The sequence below is a fragment of the Ixodes scapularis genome, unplaced genomic scaffold, assembly GCF_016920785.2.
Source record: "Ixodes scapularis isolate PalLabHiFi unplaced genomic scaffold, ASM1692078v2 PGA_scaffold1__304_contigs__length_218370807, whole genome shotgun sequence".
NCBI lineage: Eukaryota > Metazoa > Arthropoda > Arachnida > Ixodida > Ixodidae > Ixodes > Ixodes scapularis.
In genome coordinates this window covers 17706130-17727986 of record NW_024609846.1, presented here as the reverse complement: position 1 = coordinate 17727986, position 21857 = coordinate 17706130, and the positions used below count along the sequence as shown (strand labels likewise).

At 43.8% G+C, this 21857-nt stretch overlaps 1 protein-coding gene across 1 annotated transcript in view; it reads left to right on the top strand.

Annotated features, from left to right (window-relative positions):
- Positions 1-21857, top strand: part of LOC120850868 (enteropeptidase-like) — a 54063-nt gene that overhangs the window by 9076 nt on the left and 23130 nt on the right. The window contains exon 2 of the mRNA XM_040223544.1: positions 11539-11764. Coding sequence (XP_040079478.1) covers positions 11539-11764 — 226 coding nt within the window. The remainder of the gene's footprint in view (positions 1-11538; positions 11765-21857) is intronic.

Genomic DNA, 21857 nt, shown 5'->3' with positions numbered 1-21857 from the left:
TACGGACTAAAGTCTTATAGATTAGAAGCTTTAATGAAACAGGAGCAAGCGAAAGGTTTCTTTTGAGGTAACCTAGTAAGCGATTAGCGCTATTAGTGACATATTCGACATGTAAATTCCAGGAAAGGTCATTGGTTAGATGCACACCAAGATATTTATAGGAAGTAACAGAAAGTAGGGAGGAGTTAATGATGTTGTAGGATGGACAAGTGTTATTATGCCTGGACACTCTCATAGATCAACATTTAGATGTGTTGAGTTCCATATGCCATTCTGAGCACCATTGTGAGACGTTGTTTATATCAGTTTGAATAACAGAAATGTCAGAATCGTTAATAATTTCTTCATAAATGACACAGTCGTCAGCGTACAAGCTGATGGAAGAGGAAACATGCATAGGAAGATCGTTAATATAAATAAGAAATATTAGTGAACCGAGCACAGAACCTTGAGGAACACCAGAGTTAACACTTGATAATGATGAGTTAGTTCCGTTGGCGCAAAAAAATTGAAAACGATTTGTAAAAAACGATTCTATCCAATTGAGTATGTTCTTATCTATGCAATTAAAATGCAAAGGTGCAAGCGAGCTGGACAAGAATGACGAAATGAATCCCTGGAGAAGGGGAACAAGAGTTTAAGTTACGAAGTTTACGGAGAAGGAGTACATGGGGCACTTTATCGAAGGCTTTGGAGAGGTCAAGGAATATGCAATCTGTCCTGGAACCCCGGTCGAGAACGACATGAAGGTCATGGGTAAAATTTAGGAGTTGTGTTTCACATGAATAGAATTTCCAAAAACCATGCTGTGCTGGGTGAAGAAAGAGTTCGAGTCCAGAAAGTTAAAGGGATTGTCCGGTCAAATTTTGTATTCGAGAAAATCATTGAATGTCATTGTTATTGCCTCGAGAAGCATCGTACGTGCAATATCTGAATTTTATATGCCCCTCTGCGTGAGTAATTGAATTTATACTGCTCCAATCGCATTCTAGCGTAAGCGCTGCTTTAGTTGGCAACATTGAAGCTCTGACGTCACAAAACACAAGGCGAGCAGGCGAGCATTTCTTTCTCGTCGTTTGCCTGCGAGTGAACGTTTAGCGTGCTTCGTTTTTGTTGTTGTGCTCGAGATATTTCGTGTTTGGGTGAGATTTTTGTTGTGCGGTTGGGTGCCACAACTACCGGGCAGCACATGTGAGCCAAGACATGACGTTCCAAACGTTTCCGCGAGACGTGCAGTGACGAGCAAAGTGGATCGTCGCTGTGCGTAGGGACTGGGTTCACGTCAAGATCGAGATCCCGCTTATGCAGCAATCACCTCACAGAAAATAGCTACGAGCTGAGCTCTAAGCTGAGGTGCGATGCTGTGCCAACGATATTAAACTACGTTCATCCACTCCTCGCCCAAATCGGATCAATCAATTTGATTATGCAGCGAAACCGAAACTGTCACAGTTTCGATTCCCCTTTGACGGTTCTCCCGCTGGCCCTCTATAACGACTGTGAACAATATTTATTTTTGTTGAGGCCGGTCAGCCGGCGCGGTCGGCGCGTGTGCCCAAGTTGGGGAAGAACGGAATGAGCTCAGGCGGACACAGAGTTTGAACAATGAACAATATATTTACTTGAAGTATATATATATATATATATAAACATGAATTTTTAGTGTTGGCGCATCGGCAAACAATACACAACAAAAAAAAACCCAAGGTTCCACAGCAACTTCACCAAGTATAAAATAGAAAGAAGCAATAAAGAAAACAGTCGGCGCGCTACAGCGATACTACGGTTCAGAATACAAACAACAATGAAACAAAGGAACCAAGCCACGGACGGAGAGCAAATCAAAATAAAACGTCCGCAAAAGCGAAGTCCGAAGTGTACGGACGGGTCTCACTGAAATTTGGTGTCGAAGGGGCATCGTCAGCCTCTCGGCGGTGGTGAACTGGCAGGAAGACCGCGGCGGTGACGATAAAGAAGACTTAGGAGATATCGCGTCGCCGGGACGCCATTCCCGCCGACTTCACCCCGCAACCATGAACGTCTTGCCCCCTTGACGACCCAAAAAGCTCTGCGCAAAAACTATCGGCTGATGCGGCTCCCCACGAAAACCGTCCCCCTCCACGGCGACGTATTTCCCGCTTTTGTCGGCGCCGAAAGCACCCCCGGGGGAAAGAAAAGGAGAAACGAACAAAACCGGGTTTCGTCTTGCCGTTTGTGGTCGCCGCAACGCGAGGCGGCCCACTGGAAAGGCAAATCGGCGAAGGGGCACGGCGAGCAGCACAAAATCGCAAAGGAAAAGCTCGTGGGAGAGTCGGCCGGCGCCAGAGTTTGTGACAGAAACCAACAGCTAGGCCGTCTGGAAACAATGCCAGTTGTATTTAGCACGCTTGCAGCCCGATTTTCTTTGACTCGTGTGAAAATGGAGCGTGACTATACGATTAATTCACCAAGCCCGCCCAAGAAAAGTGACGACATGCATTTGAACGATTCGCCGTTTGCCTTCGACCCGCGGACATCGCCTCTGAGGGAACGTCCCGCAGCCTCATCACAGATCCAGCTTATCCGCCGACATGTGTACCCAGATGCCGCTTCGTGTACCTAAGTGCAGCTTCAGAGGCGAAATCTGCATCCTTTGCCACCTTTGCTTTGCAAGCACCCCTAGTTCGATCGGTGGCCGTCGCAGTTCCGCAGTTGTGTGCGCGAAACGGCATACGTTTTCTTGAAGCTTATGGCTGTTGGCGAGTAATATCCTGCTAAAAGGCGTGACTTCTTTTGCACATGCTTAGGAACTGCATTCAAAGAACCGCATTTCAGTAGGGTACACCCTAGAAGATTATATCATTCGAAACAAAATACAAGACATACATCGAACGCTTGTTATCCCAACTAAAGTCAGTGGATCCTGGGAAAGTAGCGCCATTGCCTTCCCTACCTGCTAGCCGGACACAATCAGATACTAATATACAGACGACCCAAACCTCGCAAGGCGATTGGCTAATCGGCCTACGTTGCCATGGAAGTCGCCTTCTTGGTCCATTTAAATCTTCGAAGCTTCCAGGTGGTCGTTCTAAACCAGTCGCTCCAAGATCACCATGGAGCATCATCGTACTGGACGCGTTCCTTGCCAATATAAGAGTATTCGGCACTTCGTATGCGATCAACTTATTTATCATGCCCATCTCCATGGATCTCTTAAAATAATATTGTTCTTCTTGCGCATTTCAAGACAGTAAACTTATTTTTTCAGTGCCTCCAAGTACCGACACAGCATCTGGTGGTGGTACGAACGTGTACGCCTGTTTCGCCGGTGTGTGGTTAGCAAAATCTCGGTATACAAAAAACGACTCAATAAAGCTACCCGTCACCAGCGAATCTAGATAAGCTCACCAAGAACGGAGGGGTCAAGGAGAAATTGCTCATTTTATGGACCAAGATGGCGACCACACGCGGAGCTTGGCGTTACTTTCCCAGGTTCCAGTGACTTTAATCCCAACCATCCGACAAACCTTTGCATTCTGTGACGTCACACAGCACCTACGGATGTCAGCCATTGGCGCTGGCGAAATTCGGGGTGCAGTTTCGTACATACGCTCATGAAAGGTTTAATTAATAACGGGAGATCATATATCAAAATAAAAATAACGTTTCTCTACATGAAGGCTCCCTCGACGCAACGAGCGCAAAAACTTAAGTACTTCCGGTTTCGACCGGACAATCCCTTTAATAAGATTGGAATATATTTCGTGCTCAAGTATTTTGCATGGGATGCTTTTTAAGGAGATAGGACGGAAATTCAAAGGATTATGTTTATCACCGCCTTTGTGGAGAGGAATCACCCTCCCCACTTTCCAGTCTCTAGGTAGTATCTGTTGTTCAAGTGATTGAGTAAACAGTTTTGATAAGATGATGCTTGAATACATTTTAGTATTTTTCAAAAACGTAGTATTAATATTATCGATGCCTGCTGAAGTTGATGTTTTTAGGGTTTTAATAATATTCGCAATACCCTCGCAATCAACAATGACTGGATTCATTTGCAGATACTCACAAACTGGGAGAACCGGATGGTCAGAGGTAATAGCTAGTGAAAAGGATTTAGCAAACTCATCATTCAATACAAAAGGGCACAAATCACCTTGAACTTCAACTCCGTTATTATCCCTGAGCGTTACGTCCTGACAGTGACTGCGGCTAATAACTTTCCAAAATTGCCTGGGATTATTAATTAGCATGAATGGTAGTGTACTGTTTAAAAAATTGGCTTTCGCCTCCTCCACTGCTTTTTTGTACTCCGCGGCAGCAAGATGATATACTACCCACCGTTGACCATCGTTCGACATTTTAGCAGAACGAAATAGCCTTTTCTTTTTATTTGACAACCTCTTTAAAGTCGTACTATACCATGGTGACTGGGGTGATAGAGATATGCTTCGAAGGGGCACATGAGCACTCATAAGTAACGCAAACTTTCTTTTGAATAGATTCCAGTTATTTTCAACAGAGCGCTCCTGAAAGCCATGTGTATATTTATCTAGAAAGAGGCATAATTCGTTATTTATAGACTCAAAATCCGCCCTCGCATAATTAAATATTTTCTTAACTTGCTTTGGGTTGGAAAATTTAGGGATATCTAACATGAAATGCAATAAAGAATGGTCGCTAAGACCGGGCATATGACTTAGTGACTAGATAAGATCGGGTGATGTTAAGATGAGGTCTAACAAAGATGCGGTTGTTGCTGTAACACGTGTAGGTTGCGCAACAATCTGTGAAAAATTAAAATCTAGACACATGTTTACAAACTCATTGCACTCTGAGTAAAAGTGATTAACGGAAGTACGCACATCTGACCAATCTATGGAAGGATAGTTAAAATCGCCAACCAGTATCAAGGGTGCACTTGGAAAACAAGCTATGACTGCACTAATCGCATCATGAATCTTTGGGACAAAAGTGGCACTTGCATTTGGGGGACGATAACACACCCGGAAAATATATTTCTTGTTTCTTATATTTAGACCCACTCATACTATCTCAACTTCAGAAGCGATGTTGATGTGAAATGTTTGTGTGTTATAAGCTACCGCGATTAACACACCGCCACCGTTTTTTTCGTCCCTGTCATGACGGTACATATTTAAACGTTTCTGACAGCTTAATATTTCACTATTGCGTATTTTACTTGACAACCAGGTCTCGGTGAGAACAATAATGTGCGCATTAGACGAGTCGACAATTGACAATAAATCCTGGCGTTTATGCATAACGCTTCTAATGTTAGTAAAAATAACAGAAATATTATTCACACAGATATCATTATTGGCTCTGTAACTCCTCTCTGATTGTTATGGCAAAACTGATGCAGGAGTGGAAATTCCGGGGTCACTACCAGATGAACTAACCATTGGAAGAGGTAATGCTTGGTTTGAAATTCCAGCTCTCTGTTCAGCTGAGGTTTGATAAGGCTCACGGAAGTTTAACTCGTTCACAGAGTCTGTGCTAAACGTATATATGTAGCATTTATTTCCCATAACTAGCTTATCGAAACGCAGCTTGAAAGATAGGCCTTGAGGCTTTGCAAATTGGAGTAGCTTTCTTCGAGCAAGACGCACGGATGGTATAAAGTCTTCACTCACAGAAAGGTGTGTTCCCTTGAATTTGTGCGCGTTAGAAAGCACCATCTCCTTATCTTTGTAGGAGAACAATTTTACTATGATTGGTCGATGTTTTTGCTGACTAAACCTTCCTAAACGGTGCGCTCTTTCGATGGATGCAAGTTCCAACCCTAATCTTTCGAGACACACATCAATAACAGCCTTTTCAGATTGCGCCCATGTTTCTTTGTCCGTACCAGGAATACCAAAAAAGATAAGATTTCACCTACGGGCTCTGCTCTCTGCGCCATCGCAGCGCGCCCTGAGCTGAGATATCTCGTTAACGGCGGATGTTAGTTGCGGATCGGAAGTCGTACTTATTGTAACGCCGGACTCTTTTAACTTCGAAAGTTCGTTTCCCACCCGATTAACGCGTGTTATGAGCGCTCATTTTACTTCAGTCATGTAGGTGATGTTACTTCAGTCATGGTAGATGATAAATAGTGTAGGTTTTATATTAACAGGTGCAATACTATTTTTGCTCGTTTTTCTTCAGCATGATAGTTTGTAATTATTTTTTTCTTCTAATAAGAGCTTGTTTATAAAGCTTTAAGTGCATCTGTGATATTTGTAAGCCACTAATAGTATTACGTTTTTTGTTCAATCGTAAGTGTTTGTTGTAGGCAACATGTGTTCAATCTATTGAAAAAAATATTTGTTTAATAAAAAGTTCTTACTTTAATTTGTCATCACTTTGAACTCGTCTACATTAAAGCCTGTAACATAATGCATTTCAGTTTCGATAAGTGCAAACCACTGCAATTGTTAAATCTACAATTTTCTACTTTTCTTATCTGGAATTGGTCAGGCATAAATTGGTGAAATGCTTTAAAAGTTCTATTAAGTGTACCCCCGATTATATTTGAAAGCCTGCTTCCAAGTTTAATCCGGGGTACAATTTATAGTACTAAAGGCCTGCATAAAAGCATACTAAAATTCTGCTCAGAAGTGTACTAGAAGAAGTATCCTAAAAGGATGGCGAAATGTTACTTCTGAAGTGCGTAAGAAGTGTACTAAAATGCCTCTTACAGGCATGCTTAGAAGTATCCTAAGAGGATAGCGAAATGTTACTTTCGAAGTGCGTAAGAAGTATACTAAAATGCCTCTTACAGGTATGCTTAGAAGTATACTTAAAGTATGCCGAAATGCTACTTTTGAAGTGCGTCAGAAGTATACTAAAAACCGGCCAATTTAGAGCATCAAGCATACTTCTGGAAGTCCGTCAGAAGTATACTAAAAACCGGCCAATTTAGAGCATCAAGCACACCTCTGGAAGTGCAAATAAAGTATACTCTAAGAGCCCCGTTTTTTCGCTAAGGGTATATATGTAGCATTTATTTCCCATAACTAGCTTATCGAAACGCAGCTTGAAAGATAGGCCTTGAGGCATTGCAAATTGGAGTAGTTTTCTTCGAGCAAGACGCACGGATGGTATAAAGTGTTCACTCACAGAAAGGTGTGTTCCCTTGAATTTGTGCGCGTTAGAAAGCACCATCTCCTTATCTTTGTAGGAGAACAATTTTACTATGATTGGTCGATGTTTTTGCTGACTAAACCTTCCTAAACGGTGCGCTCTTTCGATGGATGCAAGTTCCAACCCTAATCTTTCGAGACACACATCAATAACAGCCTTTTCAGATTGCGCCCATGTTTCTTTGTCCGTACCAGGAATACCAAAAAAGATAAGATTTCACCTACGGGCTCTGCTCTCTGCGTCATCGCAGCGCGCCCTGAACTGAGATATCTCGTTAACGGCGGATGTTAGTTGCGGATCGGAAGTCGTACTTATTGTAACGCCGGACTCTTTTAACTTCGAAAGTTCGTTTCCCACCCGATTAACGCGTGTTATGAGCGCTCATTTTACTTCAGTCATGTAGGTGATGTTACTTCAGTCATGGTAGATGATAAATAGTGTAGGTTTTATATTAACAGGTGCAATACTATTTTTGCTCGTTTTTCTTCAGCATGATAGTTTGTAATTATTTTTTTCTTCTAATAAGAGCTTGTTTATAAAGCTTTAAGTGCATCTGTGATATTTGTAAGCCACTAATAGTATTACGTTTTTTGTTCCATCGTAAGTGTTTGTTGTAGGCAACATGTGTTCAATCTATTGAAAAAAATATTTGTTTAATAAAAAGTTCTTACTTTAATTTGTCATCACTTTGAACTCGTCTACATTAAAGCCTGTAACATAATGCATTTCAGTTTCGATAAGTGCAAACCACTGCAATTGTTAAATCTACAATTTTCTACTTTTCTTATCTGGAATTGGTTAGGCATAAATTGGTGAAATGCTTTAAAAGTTCTATTAAGTGTACCCCCGATTATATTTGAAAGCCTGCTTCCAAGTTTAATCCGGGGTACAATTTATAGTACTAAAGGCCTGCATAAAAGCATACTAAAATTCTGCTCAGAAGTGTACTAGAAGAAGTATCCTAAAAGGATGGCGAAATGTTACTTCTGAAGTGCGTAAGAAGTGTACTAAAATGCCTCTTACAGGCATGCTTAGAAGTATCCTAAGAGGATAGCGAAATGTTACTTTTGAAGTGCGTAAGAAGTATACTAAAATGCCTCTTACAGGTATGCTTAGAAGTATACTTAAAGTATGCCGAAATGCTACTTTTGAAGTGCGTCAGAAGTATACTAAAAACCGGCCAATTTAGAGCATCAAGCATACTTCTGGAAGTCCGTCAGAAGTATACTAAAAACCGGCCAATTTAGAGCATCAAGCACACCTCTGGAAGTGCAAATAAAGTATACTCTAAGAGCCCCGTTTTTTCGCTAAGGGTATATATGTAGCATTTATTTCCCATAACTAGCTTATCGAAACGCAGCTTGAAAGATAGGCCTTGAGGCATTGCAAATTGGAGTAGTTTTCTTCGAGCAAGACGCACGGATGGTATAAAGTGTTCACTCACAGAAAGGTGTGTTCCCTTGAATTTGTGCGCGTTAGAAAGCACCATCTCCTTATCTTTGTAGGAGAACAATTTTACTATGATTGGTCGATGTTTTTGCTGACTAAACCTTCCTAAACGGTGCGCTCTTTCGATGGATGCAAGTTCCAACCCTAATCTTTCGAGACACACATCAATAACAGCCTTTTCAGATTGCGCCCATGTTTCTTTGTCCGTACCAGGAATACCAAAAAAGATAAGATTTCACCTACGGGCTCTGCTCTCTGCGCCATCGCAGCGCGCCCTGAGCTGAGATATCTCGTTAACGGCGTATGTTAGTTGCGGATCGGAAGTCGTGCTTATTGTAACGCCGGACTCTTTTAACTTCGAAAGTTCGTTTTCCACCCGATTAACGCGTGTTATGAGGGCATTCACTGATTCCTCGGTCGTACTCTGCTTAAATTTTAAATCTCGAACTTCCTGGAGGATATTGTTCTGACCTGTCTGATGCGTCTGAACGATTTGAAGCACTTTATTAAGTTGTTCCGCTTGGAGTTTGGTCATGGGCCCGGGGTTAGATTCAATGTCCGCGCCAAGGAGCAAAAGCAGACTGTAACTAACACTTTCAACATACGTAGAAACAGAAACACTGAAAATGCTGAGACATTCTATGTACAACGAAAAACAAGCCTTGGGGCCAGGCAGCAAAAATAAGCACAAATTGTTGCTTTTGACAGGTATTTGAAATCACTAACCTGTAACGATATCACAAAAAACTTAGGCATCTTGGTTGGGCAGTTGCTGCCTGGCCCACTGGTGAAGTCGAAAGATGCAGCCGCTTTTTTTTTTCAAGTGACGCTGAATCCATGGTGGTGGTTGAAGGCGAAAGACTGATTTCAATATGTGTCGTCGGGAGCATGTGATTTAGTCCGTTCCACGTGGAGCACTGAAGCGATGACGAGCTTGTAATCTCGAAAACAAATGTAGACGTCGCCGATGTGACGTTGCCGCCGATGATCATGTTGCCGTTCACTGCCATAGAGGACCACGTTGGTGTCAATAACATTATCAGGAGCTGTAACGATATCACAAAAAATTTAGGCATCTTGGTTGGGCAGTTGCTGCCTGGCCCAATTATTCTACGACCTCTTCACCCACATTCTCCAATTCTGTTTTATAATCTAGATCCGTGAGAAATGAACTAAACTTATAGCAACTAGGTTTCCCAGGGGAAGTTGTTTGTGCTGGTGGTGAATTGCCCTTAGAGGGATCACCGCAGAATTACATTTTTACTGAGAAAGACCTGAGCTAGCGCACTATATTTTCAATAATATTAAAAGAAAAAAAACTTAATGACTTGCTTTTCACCTAGTCAAATATTTGCGAAAACAGCTAGTTTGCATCTCAAAATTTGTTTGTGTTCTATTCAAGACCATGCATATTGAAAGTATTTTCAGTGTTGCTCAAAAGGCGTTGCGAGTTTATTTCCTGTTCAACTGCGTTTTGTGACGTTCGAGTTCCACTAGAGCAACAAACAGAAACAAACAGGGACAGGCCTCAATCCAGAGTCTTTCGCGATTTGACAGGCTTTGTAGAATAAAGGTGACTATGCTCGAACACGAGCACCATGAACACGATATGGTCTTTGGCAGGCTTGCAACCACACGTGCTTACTTTACGAGCACCGAACGACTAAACGTCTGCCAAAAGTACCATCGTGCCAAAGTACCATCGGATTTCTACCTGTGTTTGAGGCCTGTCGCTCTCTTTTGTTTCTGTTTGTTGCTCTAGTGGGACTCGGGTATAAGTGACACATACAACGCCCTTACGTTCATTTGAACACAATCACAGCTCTGAAAGTGTGCTCATTTGTACCACATTTATTTATTGTGGCCTTTGTTATGGGGGGCTCCTAAAAGCAGAAGGCTGAAATTTGAAAAAAAAAGAAAAATGCTGAGAGTGCCTAGATGGGCACGTATTACAAAGTAATGTTTCCACGAAGAAAATGGCGCACTCAGAAAGGTCTGTGGAATAGAATATACATTTGAGAACACAGTGTGAACAACCTCCTTTTGTTCACATTTACACTTCGTTAAAGGGCCTTTCAAAAGAAAATAAAACTTTAATAGTTTGGGTGGGACACGCGTGTCGACAAATAAATTGTATCGAAAAAAGATATTTCAGAGGCATATTCACGGCGTGAGATTTATTTGAAATTCGGCGCCCGAAGTCCATGACGTCACGGGTAATTCCGGAATGACCATCTCGGTCCTGAAGGCGAAGGCGATCCACCTATACTCCACGCGCCCGAAATGGAGAAAAAAAATGGAAAGGAGGTGACCGCCGACACAACCGCGCCCAGCGCCGTCAATATTGCTCAAAAATGTTTTCTTCTTTTTATTTCTTTTCTTTGTTTTTCACGCAAAATATTTTTTGACACGCGTGTCCCATCCAAACTGTTATCTTTTTTTTTTTTTTTTTCAGGGCTCTTTTAAAATAATCTGCTATGAGATGTTCATCAATGGTGACACCGCAACAGAAATGTTTCCAGCCTGTGATGTGTTCTTCGTTTATTTCAGAAAACTATAAGTTGCTGAAAATTTTCCTCAAGAAAATAATCTCATTTATGGTTTATTGCCTTTTTCTTTGTTTATCTGTTGTATCTCTGCAAACCTCCACCAAGATCCGTAAATTTTATAATATAAATAAATGTAACAGGAAGGATTTAATCAAAATGCGACTATAGTTCTCAAGAAAGCGATGTCAGCCTTCACGGCGAGTCTCGTGATATTGTTCGGAACTATTTTTGTTTAGTTGACGTGGAATCATTTGATTATTCCTGCAAAGTTGAATTTCTATGAAAGCAGTGTAAGTGAACTGATCCGCACCATTTCAACAAGCTTTCCCAAACTATTTTTAGGTTGTTATTAATAATAATTAGAACCTCCCTGATCATATTAACACGGTTATCTCCTACTTGCCATTTACAGCAGGGGTATGCTCAGGATACACGGACAAAGAGAAAGATGATTTAAAGAAGATATGTGGACGACGAGGAGTCCAGGATACCGTTTCCGAGCGGATTAGTAATGGTACCGAGGCGGCTCCGGGCTCCTGGCCGTGGATGGTGGGGCTGTATACTGCACAAGACCGATTCTTTTGCGGTGGCGTTTTAATAAGCCGCGAGTTTGTTTTAACTGCTGCTCATTGCTACAGGTATGTATACATTTACTCCCTTTTCTTTTTCTCCAAAACAAGGATTAAGTTTCGAGAGCCCCCGTTGAGTTCCGGGATTTCAGATTGGTTTACGTGTGTATATAAAATTCGAACTGTTCATGAAGTATACTATCTCAATAACCGTTAGCAAGAACATAATTGCGCAGGTTCTCGGGTACTACCAGAACGCCTTACCAGCCCAGCTACAACTGCAGACCGTCCGAATCACTATACTGCAGCCTTGTCATACCGAATGCTCTGACAGCGTCGGATGCCAAGCGTTTCCTTGTTCCCGGTAACTGCGATTATGACCGTACATAGACGAGGCAGACAAGGTTTGGCCTTCGATTACGTAATCCTTTACGGAACACTTCTCAATTTTAATGTCTCTATAAACTAAAAAATAACCAGTGTTCGTAACTGCACTCTTAAGCCAATATATAATTGGATAAGCGGTCGCTCTTTTTTTTTTAACATTGAATTGGTAAAAACTATGCAAAGTATTAATGTCTTGTTTTCTTTTTTGTGATGTTTGCCGTAATAAATATTTCCGTGTATAAGTGGCAACTTTATAAAAAAACCTTTAAGCGGCCGTTTTCAGAGAAGAGATGAAACAAATCGCATCCCCTTCACCCCCCTCCCCCCATAGACAGTATTTTCCTAAAAAAATTGTTACATATGTAAATCGCACTTTAATTTGTGTACCCTAACACGCGGCCCCGGGGTCACGCCTTAGGTATTGGCAGGGCGCATGCGCAGAGCTCTACTTCACGCGAATCTGGTTTCTCCGGTGGCGTGGTGCCAACACCTCGTGCGGGAACTGCGCCTGTGCCCCCACTTGCTGGGGGCCTGTTTGCAAGGGCCTCGTTGGCCTATAGTGTCATTCCACGCCAGACGATCCAGGCCTAAATTTGAACCTCACGGATCGGCTTAAAATAAGAAAATACAACTGTATGTGCTATTTGTAGGATTCTGTATTTTCGGAGTTTATTTTTCCTGAACTTCGGAGGGTGTAGAAGGTTGAGCGTGTTGGTTATTAATTTACGATAAGGAAAGAAGAACATTTAAGACAAACAGACAAGAGCCTGCCTTGTCTGTTTGTCTTAAATTTTACTCTTTCCTTATCATAAATCGGAGGGTGTTTTTCGCCGTTTGTGTTTAGGCGAAAATTAGGAGTTTATCGAAATTTATTTTTGTTTTATTTCCGTTTATCTAAAACTCGGAATTTAATTTCGCTCTGATTCCCACTAAAAATAAAGAAATACCTAAGTAATATTTGGGTGTAAACGTATGCAAGATAAAAATGAAAAATAAATAAAACACTATAGTATGATATAATATCTAAGAGTTAAAAACAGCGCGAAAAGACGAGGACTAGACGAAGAATTAAAACGGACGCCACGCTGACTTATTTTATTACTGAGTTTATTTATGGCAAATTGCAATATCTATTTGCATTTTCACAAACAAAAGAGAAGAAACTAAAGGAAGAATTCTGCCCACCGGATACGTCACCAACAGAAAATAAAAACTAAATAGGCCCCATTTCACAGCCTTACACAGCACGTGTTAAAGAAAAAAAAACCAACAAGAAACTTAGAGATCTAGAAAATTCATCTCTTTGCCAGATAGGGCCACAGATGGACTGCTTACATATGCAGCGTTCAACCTCGCTTAATCAACAGCCTCCAGATTTTCACGAGCAAGCTTGGTCCCTGTGACGCTTCCTCACACCGTTCGCAGTCGGGTAGGGAACTACAGTCGCGGCAATGAATGCCCACATGACCAGACACGATTGTGGCGACACTGTAAGCGTGCTCTCTTAACCTGTCATTTATACAACGGCTCGTCAGGCCAACGCAACGCTTGCCATACGTTAGAGGAAGAAAATAAACCATTCCTTCAGAACAGGCGACGAAGCGATTCCGATGCCTCACGTTGCAAGCCGTGGCCTCTTTGGAAAAGGGGTTAACAGTTCCGCACAACCTGGACAACTTGTCCGGAGCAGAGAATAAAACGTCGGCGTCACACCTGTCCGCAATGCGTTTTAAGTTGTGGGCCAAAGCATGTATATAGCGAATGAGAACGAACTTTCTTTTTTCCCTTTCATCTGTTGACCTCTTCTGCTCTTGTCTCAGGCCTGCCATTTAAATCTTTGAGCAGAGACTCGGCGACCACTGTTAACACGTGGGAGGGAAATCCAGCATCTGCGAGGTGTTCAGTCTTCCCGTGCTGGAAAGTCGCAACAGCGGCTTTCCAGCACGCGGTTCGTAGCCCTCACAAACATGGCCTGGACAAATTGTTAAAATCAAGTCCCAGAATCGAATACATCCTGCCTCAGTCACCGCATGAGTCAAAACAAGTTGCGAAAGGCAATCACTAAAAATGCCTGAAAGATGAGTCATTGCCCAACAAAAGGGTAAGGCATCGGCATCTAACAAATCCAGAAAATCGTCCACATACCGGAAGACATTTGCAACCTAATATATTCTCAACTGAATTTTGTGCACGTGCCATCGCTCTTACTACTTCGTCCAACGACTAGAGTTGCACACACGTGTTGCTTTGATAAGTGTCGATACATTAAAGGCGATAAACTCCTGGAGGTTATTGCTGAGAAGCTCGTATTCATCCCACCCTATTCCATCAACCTACCCCGTGGCCGACCGAGGTGCAGTGGTAAAGTATGTAAAGGAGATGTTTGGAAGTTTTAACAGCCCTTTTCGGCCCATTTTGGGCAATTTCTATAGTGCACAGCTTTCAGTGTTACAAAAGTGCCCACCCCTCCTTGATCTAAAACAAAGATATGATGCCCCGAACTAAAAACCAAAACAGTTGCCTTTGACGCGACCTCAAAGTACAATGACATGTTGTCATGAATTACCCGAGATTAGAAAGTTGACTGTGGTGGCCTTACCCAGAACCATTGACCATGTGTGCTCACCAAACTTAATTGTAAAATACTTTTCTTATTTTCGGTGGGGGCATCGGCATATTGAGATTTGGTGTTTACCGTAAAGAATCCTTATTGACCTAAAATTTACCGGAGGGGGTTTTTCGTAATTTTTCGTATTTATACTAAACTCAAAACCCTAGATTATATTGGCGATGTAGACATACCTTTTCCAAAATATTTTGCCACATTTCATTTTATGACACCTTTAATTTTATGAAAAACAGGCTCAAACGGAGTAAACTTTCTACTTGTTTACAGAAAGCATTGAAACGAGAGTACAAAATGAATACCGCTTTAATAGGTCTATATATTGTACTAAATTATCCAGCGTGTTTTGTCACGCACTTCCAAGTTTTTTTAAGTAAGCAAAGTAGTTAAAAATGACCCAAAATGTTTATGTTCACCTGTTATAGTAAACAACACGCCAATATATCAAACAAAACTTATGTGTGTTAGTAGTAAGGGAAGCAAAGCATATTTTAAAAAAAAGAAAAAAAAAACGTGTCGTCACACATGACTTCTTACTGTTGTTTCTGAATAAATGCAATATAGTGAACATATAGCAAAAACTCTGTTTATAAAAACTAGAAATCATAAGGTAGGTCTGAAGATTTATGCTCAAGGGTGACAGACGCCCTATACATGCGCTAGATAACAGCCGCCATTGCTGACCTTTCCTTGTCTTAACGAGATACCGAGACACCGAAACCGTCGTTGACAAGCCTCCACAAGGGCGAATGCTGGGGAGAAGAAGGGAGCCTTCATGTGGGCTTTACTAGGGTGATGCCACCTTTTCTAATACCACTCGCCGACAAACCAGCAGCCATTTTGGTCCTCGGAGATAATCCGTGGGCTTACAACCCTCCCGGAGACAAGCACCTTATCTCACAAGTTCGGAGCAGCGTTGTGGAACCCACGCAGGGAGGATTAGCATTTCCTCCCTCGGATGGGAGGGCCGATGGACACAAACGCCACTTTCTGGCGCACGAAAAAACAATGAGGAACAAAATGGCGGTGGACGAGGGTGTGGGAAAGGGAAACAGGCAGTTGGCATCACCGTATGCGAAGCGCACATGAAGGCACCTTAGGGAGAAAGACACAGTAGAATATAAAATGACAATAACCTCACCTGCTATGACAATGATGCAGTGAAGTAAACGGAGTAAGGGGAAAGAAAAAGTGAAAGACGTTTACAAATTTCTGTATTGCGCAATTAAAGCGTAGCTCTTGAGGAGGAGGAGGGGAGGGTGCGCCCCTCCTTTTCGTCCACGCCCTCTTTTTCCCCTACCCTCCTCCTCCTTCATAACTCCCCCTTCCGTTCTCCTCTGCTGCTCCTCCTCCCCTTCATTTCTGCTTTCCTCCTTTTCTCATCTCCTCTCCTCTTCTCCTCCGCCTCTCCTCTTTCCTCCTTCACCTCCTTACCCTCCCCTCCTCCCTCTGCGTCCCCTCCTTTTTTTATACTCCGTACCTTCCCCTCCCCCCACAGTTCCTCGCTAAATTTATTTGAGGTATACGTCACGTGACATCAACACGTGGTGAATTGACGCCACATTACTTCGTGTCACGTCACCGACGAACAAATTCAGTTTCTCAGCTATATTTGGCGGAAAGTTGACACCACATGACCTCAACACCAGTTCAATTTCCCGCTAAACTTAGTGCGACAGTAAGGCCGACGGCAACGACGACGCCGACAGCGACGACATTGATTATACGCGGAAACGGGCGCCTATGAGCTGCGTTCTTGAATTGAAGGTAGGTTATTACGGCGCCCATGAACAGCTGCTGCAAAGCGTCTATAAATAGCCAAGAATTCACGCAACAAACGAAAAAATGTAGAAAACAATTAAAGAGCGATTTTTTTTTTTACTATGGTCTTCTGCAGGGGTGACCAGGCTGACCCGGTCTAAGACCCTATTGAAAATTCCATCAAGCTACGTATTTTGGGACACTGACTGCCAGTCAGCAGCCTCGGTGGAACGTGATGGACCATGAGACGTCATCTGATGGTCCATCAGATGACGTCTGACTGCCACTGCCAAGGGAATTTCATGAACAAGGGCAGCATTTATATAAGAGTAAAGCTATACGCACTCATAAATATCGCCAAATGCCTCGATAAAACAAAATGTTCGAGAAAAAAAAATAGAAAAAAAGCAGAACCACCGCCGATCGAACCCGCGACCGCTTGCGTACAAATCGGACACCTTAACCGCTGTGCTACGCCACCGCTACGGAAAGTCGATTTGACTATTCGTTTTATACGAGATGCTTCGGCTGAACATATAGTTAAGCCGTCAGTATGTTATGCAAAGCACTCGTACATCACTCGCCGTACTTCAGTTCTACTCACCTGCCATGTAGAGTACCTTCGCGTCGTAGAACGATCATTTTCTTCGCGCGTCTTCAGCCCAGTAGACCTGGTACACCTTGTCGTCTTCAACTACACCGCTAAAGTCCCTTACATCGTCGGAACTCACAACGGGCTGGGTCTCGTCGAGTAGAAATTCTACTAAAACATCAGACATTGTAGAGGCCGGGGAGGACCGACAGGTTGGAGCAAGCGGGCAAACAAAACGAGTCGAGAGCGATCGTTCATGAAAGCTCGGCGAAGCCTCTATTGGCGAAGCGAAGTGCGAAGTGTCGTGTTCGGCGCTTCGGCGGGCTTCTGATCAAGGTTGTCGGTCGGTTGCGTGTCACATCTCTAACGTCAGCGGTTTTATGGGCTCACGTCCCGAAATCGTTTTCTCGTGCATAGATTACTTTTCGTATTCATAGATTTGACGAAATAGTGGTATCCGAACGAATTTTACGTCCTTTGACCGTACTTCTGTCTGCACGTCAAAGCTTTCTGACGTACAGTCAGAGGCAATCGATGTACAGTCAAAATCACCACCAGGACATCCTGATGGCATTTCGCGGCGGCCGACTGCCACCAGGAAACCATCAGAAAGCCGACAAGCGGGGTCTGACTGGAGTTTGACTGTCGGTCAGAGTAACTTGTTGGCCCATCAGACATGCTTGACGTACAGTCAGGCACAGTCAGCGGTCCACTAGAAAACATTGACTGCCAAACAGCGTTACATTGATGGATTTTTCCTTCGGGGAGCCACAAACGGAACCACGAAATTTCCAAGAGACGCGGTTTGGTGGGGGGGGGGGATTTTTGTTTAGAGGAATAAACAATACTAGAGCTACTTTCAATCTATCCGAGTCAAAAGCAGTCCAATTGTACTTAATGTAGCAATAGAACAAGATTACCAAACCGCAACCTGTCTTTCGATTTAAATTTCGATTCATTTTCGAATTAAATTTTGAATCATTTCGTTTTAGAGCGCAGCTCTTAGGGGCCCGTTTCCAGCCTGAGCGGCGTCGCCGTTGGCGTAGGCGTCGCCGTCGCCGTCGGCGTCGGCGTCGGCGTAACCGCGCCCCTCCCTCTCCTTCTCCCCCTCCTCCCCCCCTCCTCCTCCTCCTCCTTCTCCCCTCCCCTCCTCCCCCTCTTCCTCCTCCCCCTCCTTCTCCTCCTCCTCCCCTCATTGTCCGGCTTGAGCGGCAAGGAGGAAAGCAGTGCGAAGGTGGAGGAGGGGGGGGGAGAGACGAGGAGCCGGAGGCGAGGGGGGGAGGAGCTTGAAGGACGAGGAGGTGGTAAAGGAGAGGGAGTGGGAGCGGGAGGCGAGGAGGACTAGCAGGCATGATCACGAGGGAGGAGGAGGAATATACCCTCCACTCCTCCTCCTCAAGAGCTGCGCTCCAATTCGGCGTTACAGGAAGTTGTAAACGGCTTTCACTTTTTGGGGAAGCGCTCGTGTGAGCGGGAAGGGGGGGGGGAGGTAGGGGAGGGAGCCGCGAGCCGCACTTTAACATGCGAAGAGCCGCATGCAGCTCGCGAGCCGCAGCTTGGCCACCCCTGGTCTATTGCCAGAATTGAAAATCTTGGGAATCGTCAGTTTTCACGACGTAAACAAAATAATGATTCGTCTAAAAGTTCAATTGAGCCTGGTGTAGCTTGAAACTTTGAGAACAAACGAGGAAAGCTTGAATGAAATTATATATATATATATATATATATATATATTTATAGGTCAGAGATACGTACTTGCGGAGTTGCTATGCTAGGAGTTTATTGCACGTATTTCGACAGTTTCGTCGAGAGGCTCGGCTTCGTCAGGAGATGGCGTACATTTGAGGGCATCAGACTGTGCAAAGCAGTGAGTGACCAATGGGGCGAGGAGGACGTGACGTCACGAAAAATAAAAGTAAAAAGACATATGGAAAAAAAACAATTAAAACAAAATCAAACGCCTAAAAAAAAAGGTTTTTTTTCTTCTTTTTTTTTCCTTTTGAGCGCGTTCCCACGTTAGGGCGGCGGGTTTCAAAGCTAGAGAGGCATATATGAGATCTCCGACACTGCGGTGGGTACAATAGGTCATAAACGGACGGCACAGGCTCTGGAACGACATCTTCGGTACTAATGGACCTTTTTCCAGTAAGCGTCTGTGCACGCGCACACTCTTTCCACTTGACCTTGACCACCCTTTCGCCATTTTTGGGGGGCACTGTTTTCTTGCTTCACTAATCTGTTCCTATGGGCATGGCCTCCTCTATACGGAGAAAGCCTGGCGCGTCGCGTGAAAAGACGGCCGCCGTAAATGGGAAAGGAGGGGTGGAGAAACTGGAGCGGAGAGAACCTTCACTGCTAGCGCCACAAAAGAGCGAGCGGCCAAACGCAGAAACAATCTTTTTTTTTTTTTCTCTCTCTTTTCTTGTCGCTATCGTGGAGAGGAGAAACTCAACGTCCACCCTTTCCCGTTTCTCCCTGCGCCCTTTCGAATCGCCGCGCCCGTTTCTCCCGGAGTACGAAAACGACGGTGACGAAAACACAAAAACAAGCCTGGTTCGGGGAGCGGCCGCTCATGACCCAAGCGCTCGCTGTCTAGGTCTGCCCTTTCTGCTCTGCACTACCATATTGGTCACCGTTCGGCGCGCTCCTCCTCTCCTTTTTCCTGCGGCCGCGCGCTCTATGGCTCCGTCGTCGATGTGCCAGGCTTTCTCCGTATAGAGGAGGCTATGCTATGGGAGAAGACGAGTCCGGTTGCCCTCCATTTGTAGTAGGCGGCGAAACCGTCATGGGGCACTCCTTACTGGAAAAAGGTCCATTGTCCGTAAGGCTAAGCCGATGTGGGCGTCCGTCTCCGCGACGGTCACCCCGCGTCCCCTCGGGTGCCGCACGCTGCGGAAGAGAGGGGAGAGGGGAGCAAGGAGCAGGTCGCGGGGCAGGGGGGGCGCAGGGGAGGGTGGGGCGAATGCACCCGGATAGTTGCAAAGCCGTCGTCGTACCGGACAGAGAATTAAAAATACAACTTTAAAAGATAAAACATTAAAGTAAAACTTAAAATAAATACAAAGAAATACGCATGCCTAGGGTCAAGACCGAGTAACATTGCGTGCAGCAGGACAGCATTGCGCGGAAGGCGCAGATTTGCTTCACCTTTCAATGAAAAGAAAAAAAATTGAATATTAGCGGATCTCGCATATGAATGGGTAGACAAACGAAAAAGGACGCAATGTGCACAGAAGCGCGTGTGGAAGGCTCACAGTTTCGTACACACACGCACACACACACACACACACACACACACACACACACACACACACACACACTTACACACACAAAATAATGGTTCAGTTCCAGCAGCAAATACAGTGCCACTTGGTCAGGGTGAGAATGGTGCTCCCTGTTAATTCTTAGACAACGTTTTAATCGCTGCAAGTGCTCCTGGATTTTCATTTATTTCTTTATCGATTGTGTTGAACGGTCAATTAGTAATTCAATCGCCTCAATCGTGGGAACGGTCAATTAGTAATTCAATCGCCTCAATCGTGGGAACGGTCCATTAGTAATTCAATCGCCTCAAAGTAAAAAAAAAAATAATAAGATTGAATAATTTCAGGTGGAGCGGGATTAAACCACGACCCGTCGGTTGTTAGCCAGACACAAAACACACTATGCGCTTTCATCTTTTTTTTTACTTTTTGTGAAAGGAGTTTGTTATTGATACATACCAGTCACATGGCCAAGTCATTGGTTGCACGCACTACTTAGGCATGCGCACAAATAAAAGAAACAACGAAATCTTTCGAGCATACAAAGAGAAAAACATCAAAACACTTTGACCCACCCGTATTCTAAGATATCTTGTGCAAGAAAGCTTTTTGTTGCGGGACACGACGATTTTTTTAATTGCTGCTTTATGTTGATCCAGACGTTGTTGACATCATATGGTGCTGTGCTAACTGCGCACAGTGTTCACTATGCCCTCTCCCGAAACAGGCCGAGGAGAGCCGTCGCAAACAACGACTCAAACTCTGCTCTCAGTTCCTCAGCAAAGTAGAAAAAGTTTAGAGATTCCCAGCTTGGCTCAACGTTACATTAGAAAATATTTGAAAATCAGCCCAGAAACAGAAGGCACCATTACAGTTCAGAAATACACCAGGAAGAGTCTCTTGGTCACCACAGAAACTGTAGTTCGTTCAGACCGGAAGGTAAAAGTTCTCGGTTTCCAACCAAGTGTTTACTGGCGGGGTTTCTGCGTGAAAAATGATAAAAAAGATTTGGGATTTCGGGGGACAGGGAGGCCGCACAATCGCATAAGGACTTCTTTTCATCCGGATGATTGGGAACCGTTTCTGTAAAAAAATAGCTGGATATATGCTGCTGACTGTGTCCCTAGAGTTTTTGCTCTTTCCCTTGCTTGAGATACTCCCACGAGTACCTTGACTCGAAGCATTCGATCGCTTTGACGATTTCCTTATATAATCGTAGGCACTTCGCTGTTTTCGGTTTCTCCGATATGTCAAACACCCACTTTCTACGGTGCGCGCCCCGAAGGCTCTGGAATCGCCACCACGTAATTTCATTATTCCTTTTCCTATTCCATTTTTTGTTCCTTTAGTTCCCTGAACAAAAGAAGAAAAAAAATGGAGTTATTTTTACTGTGATGGTAACATGCCACAATCAAATACGTCCATTGCCCTCAAAAGCTTCTTCTCTTCAAAAAATATAACGGAAACATTATCCGCTAACGTTTGGAGTTACAGGTGTTTAGTTCGCAGTTGAAGCCCTCTGATTCCTTCATC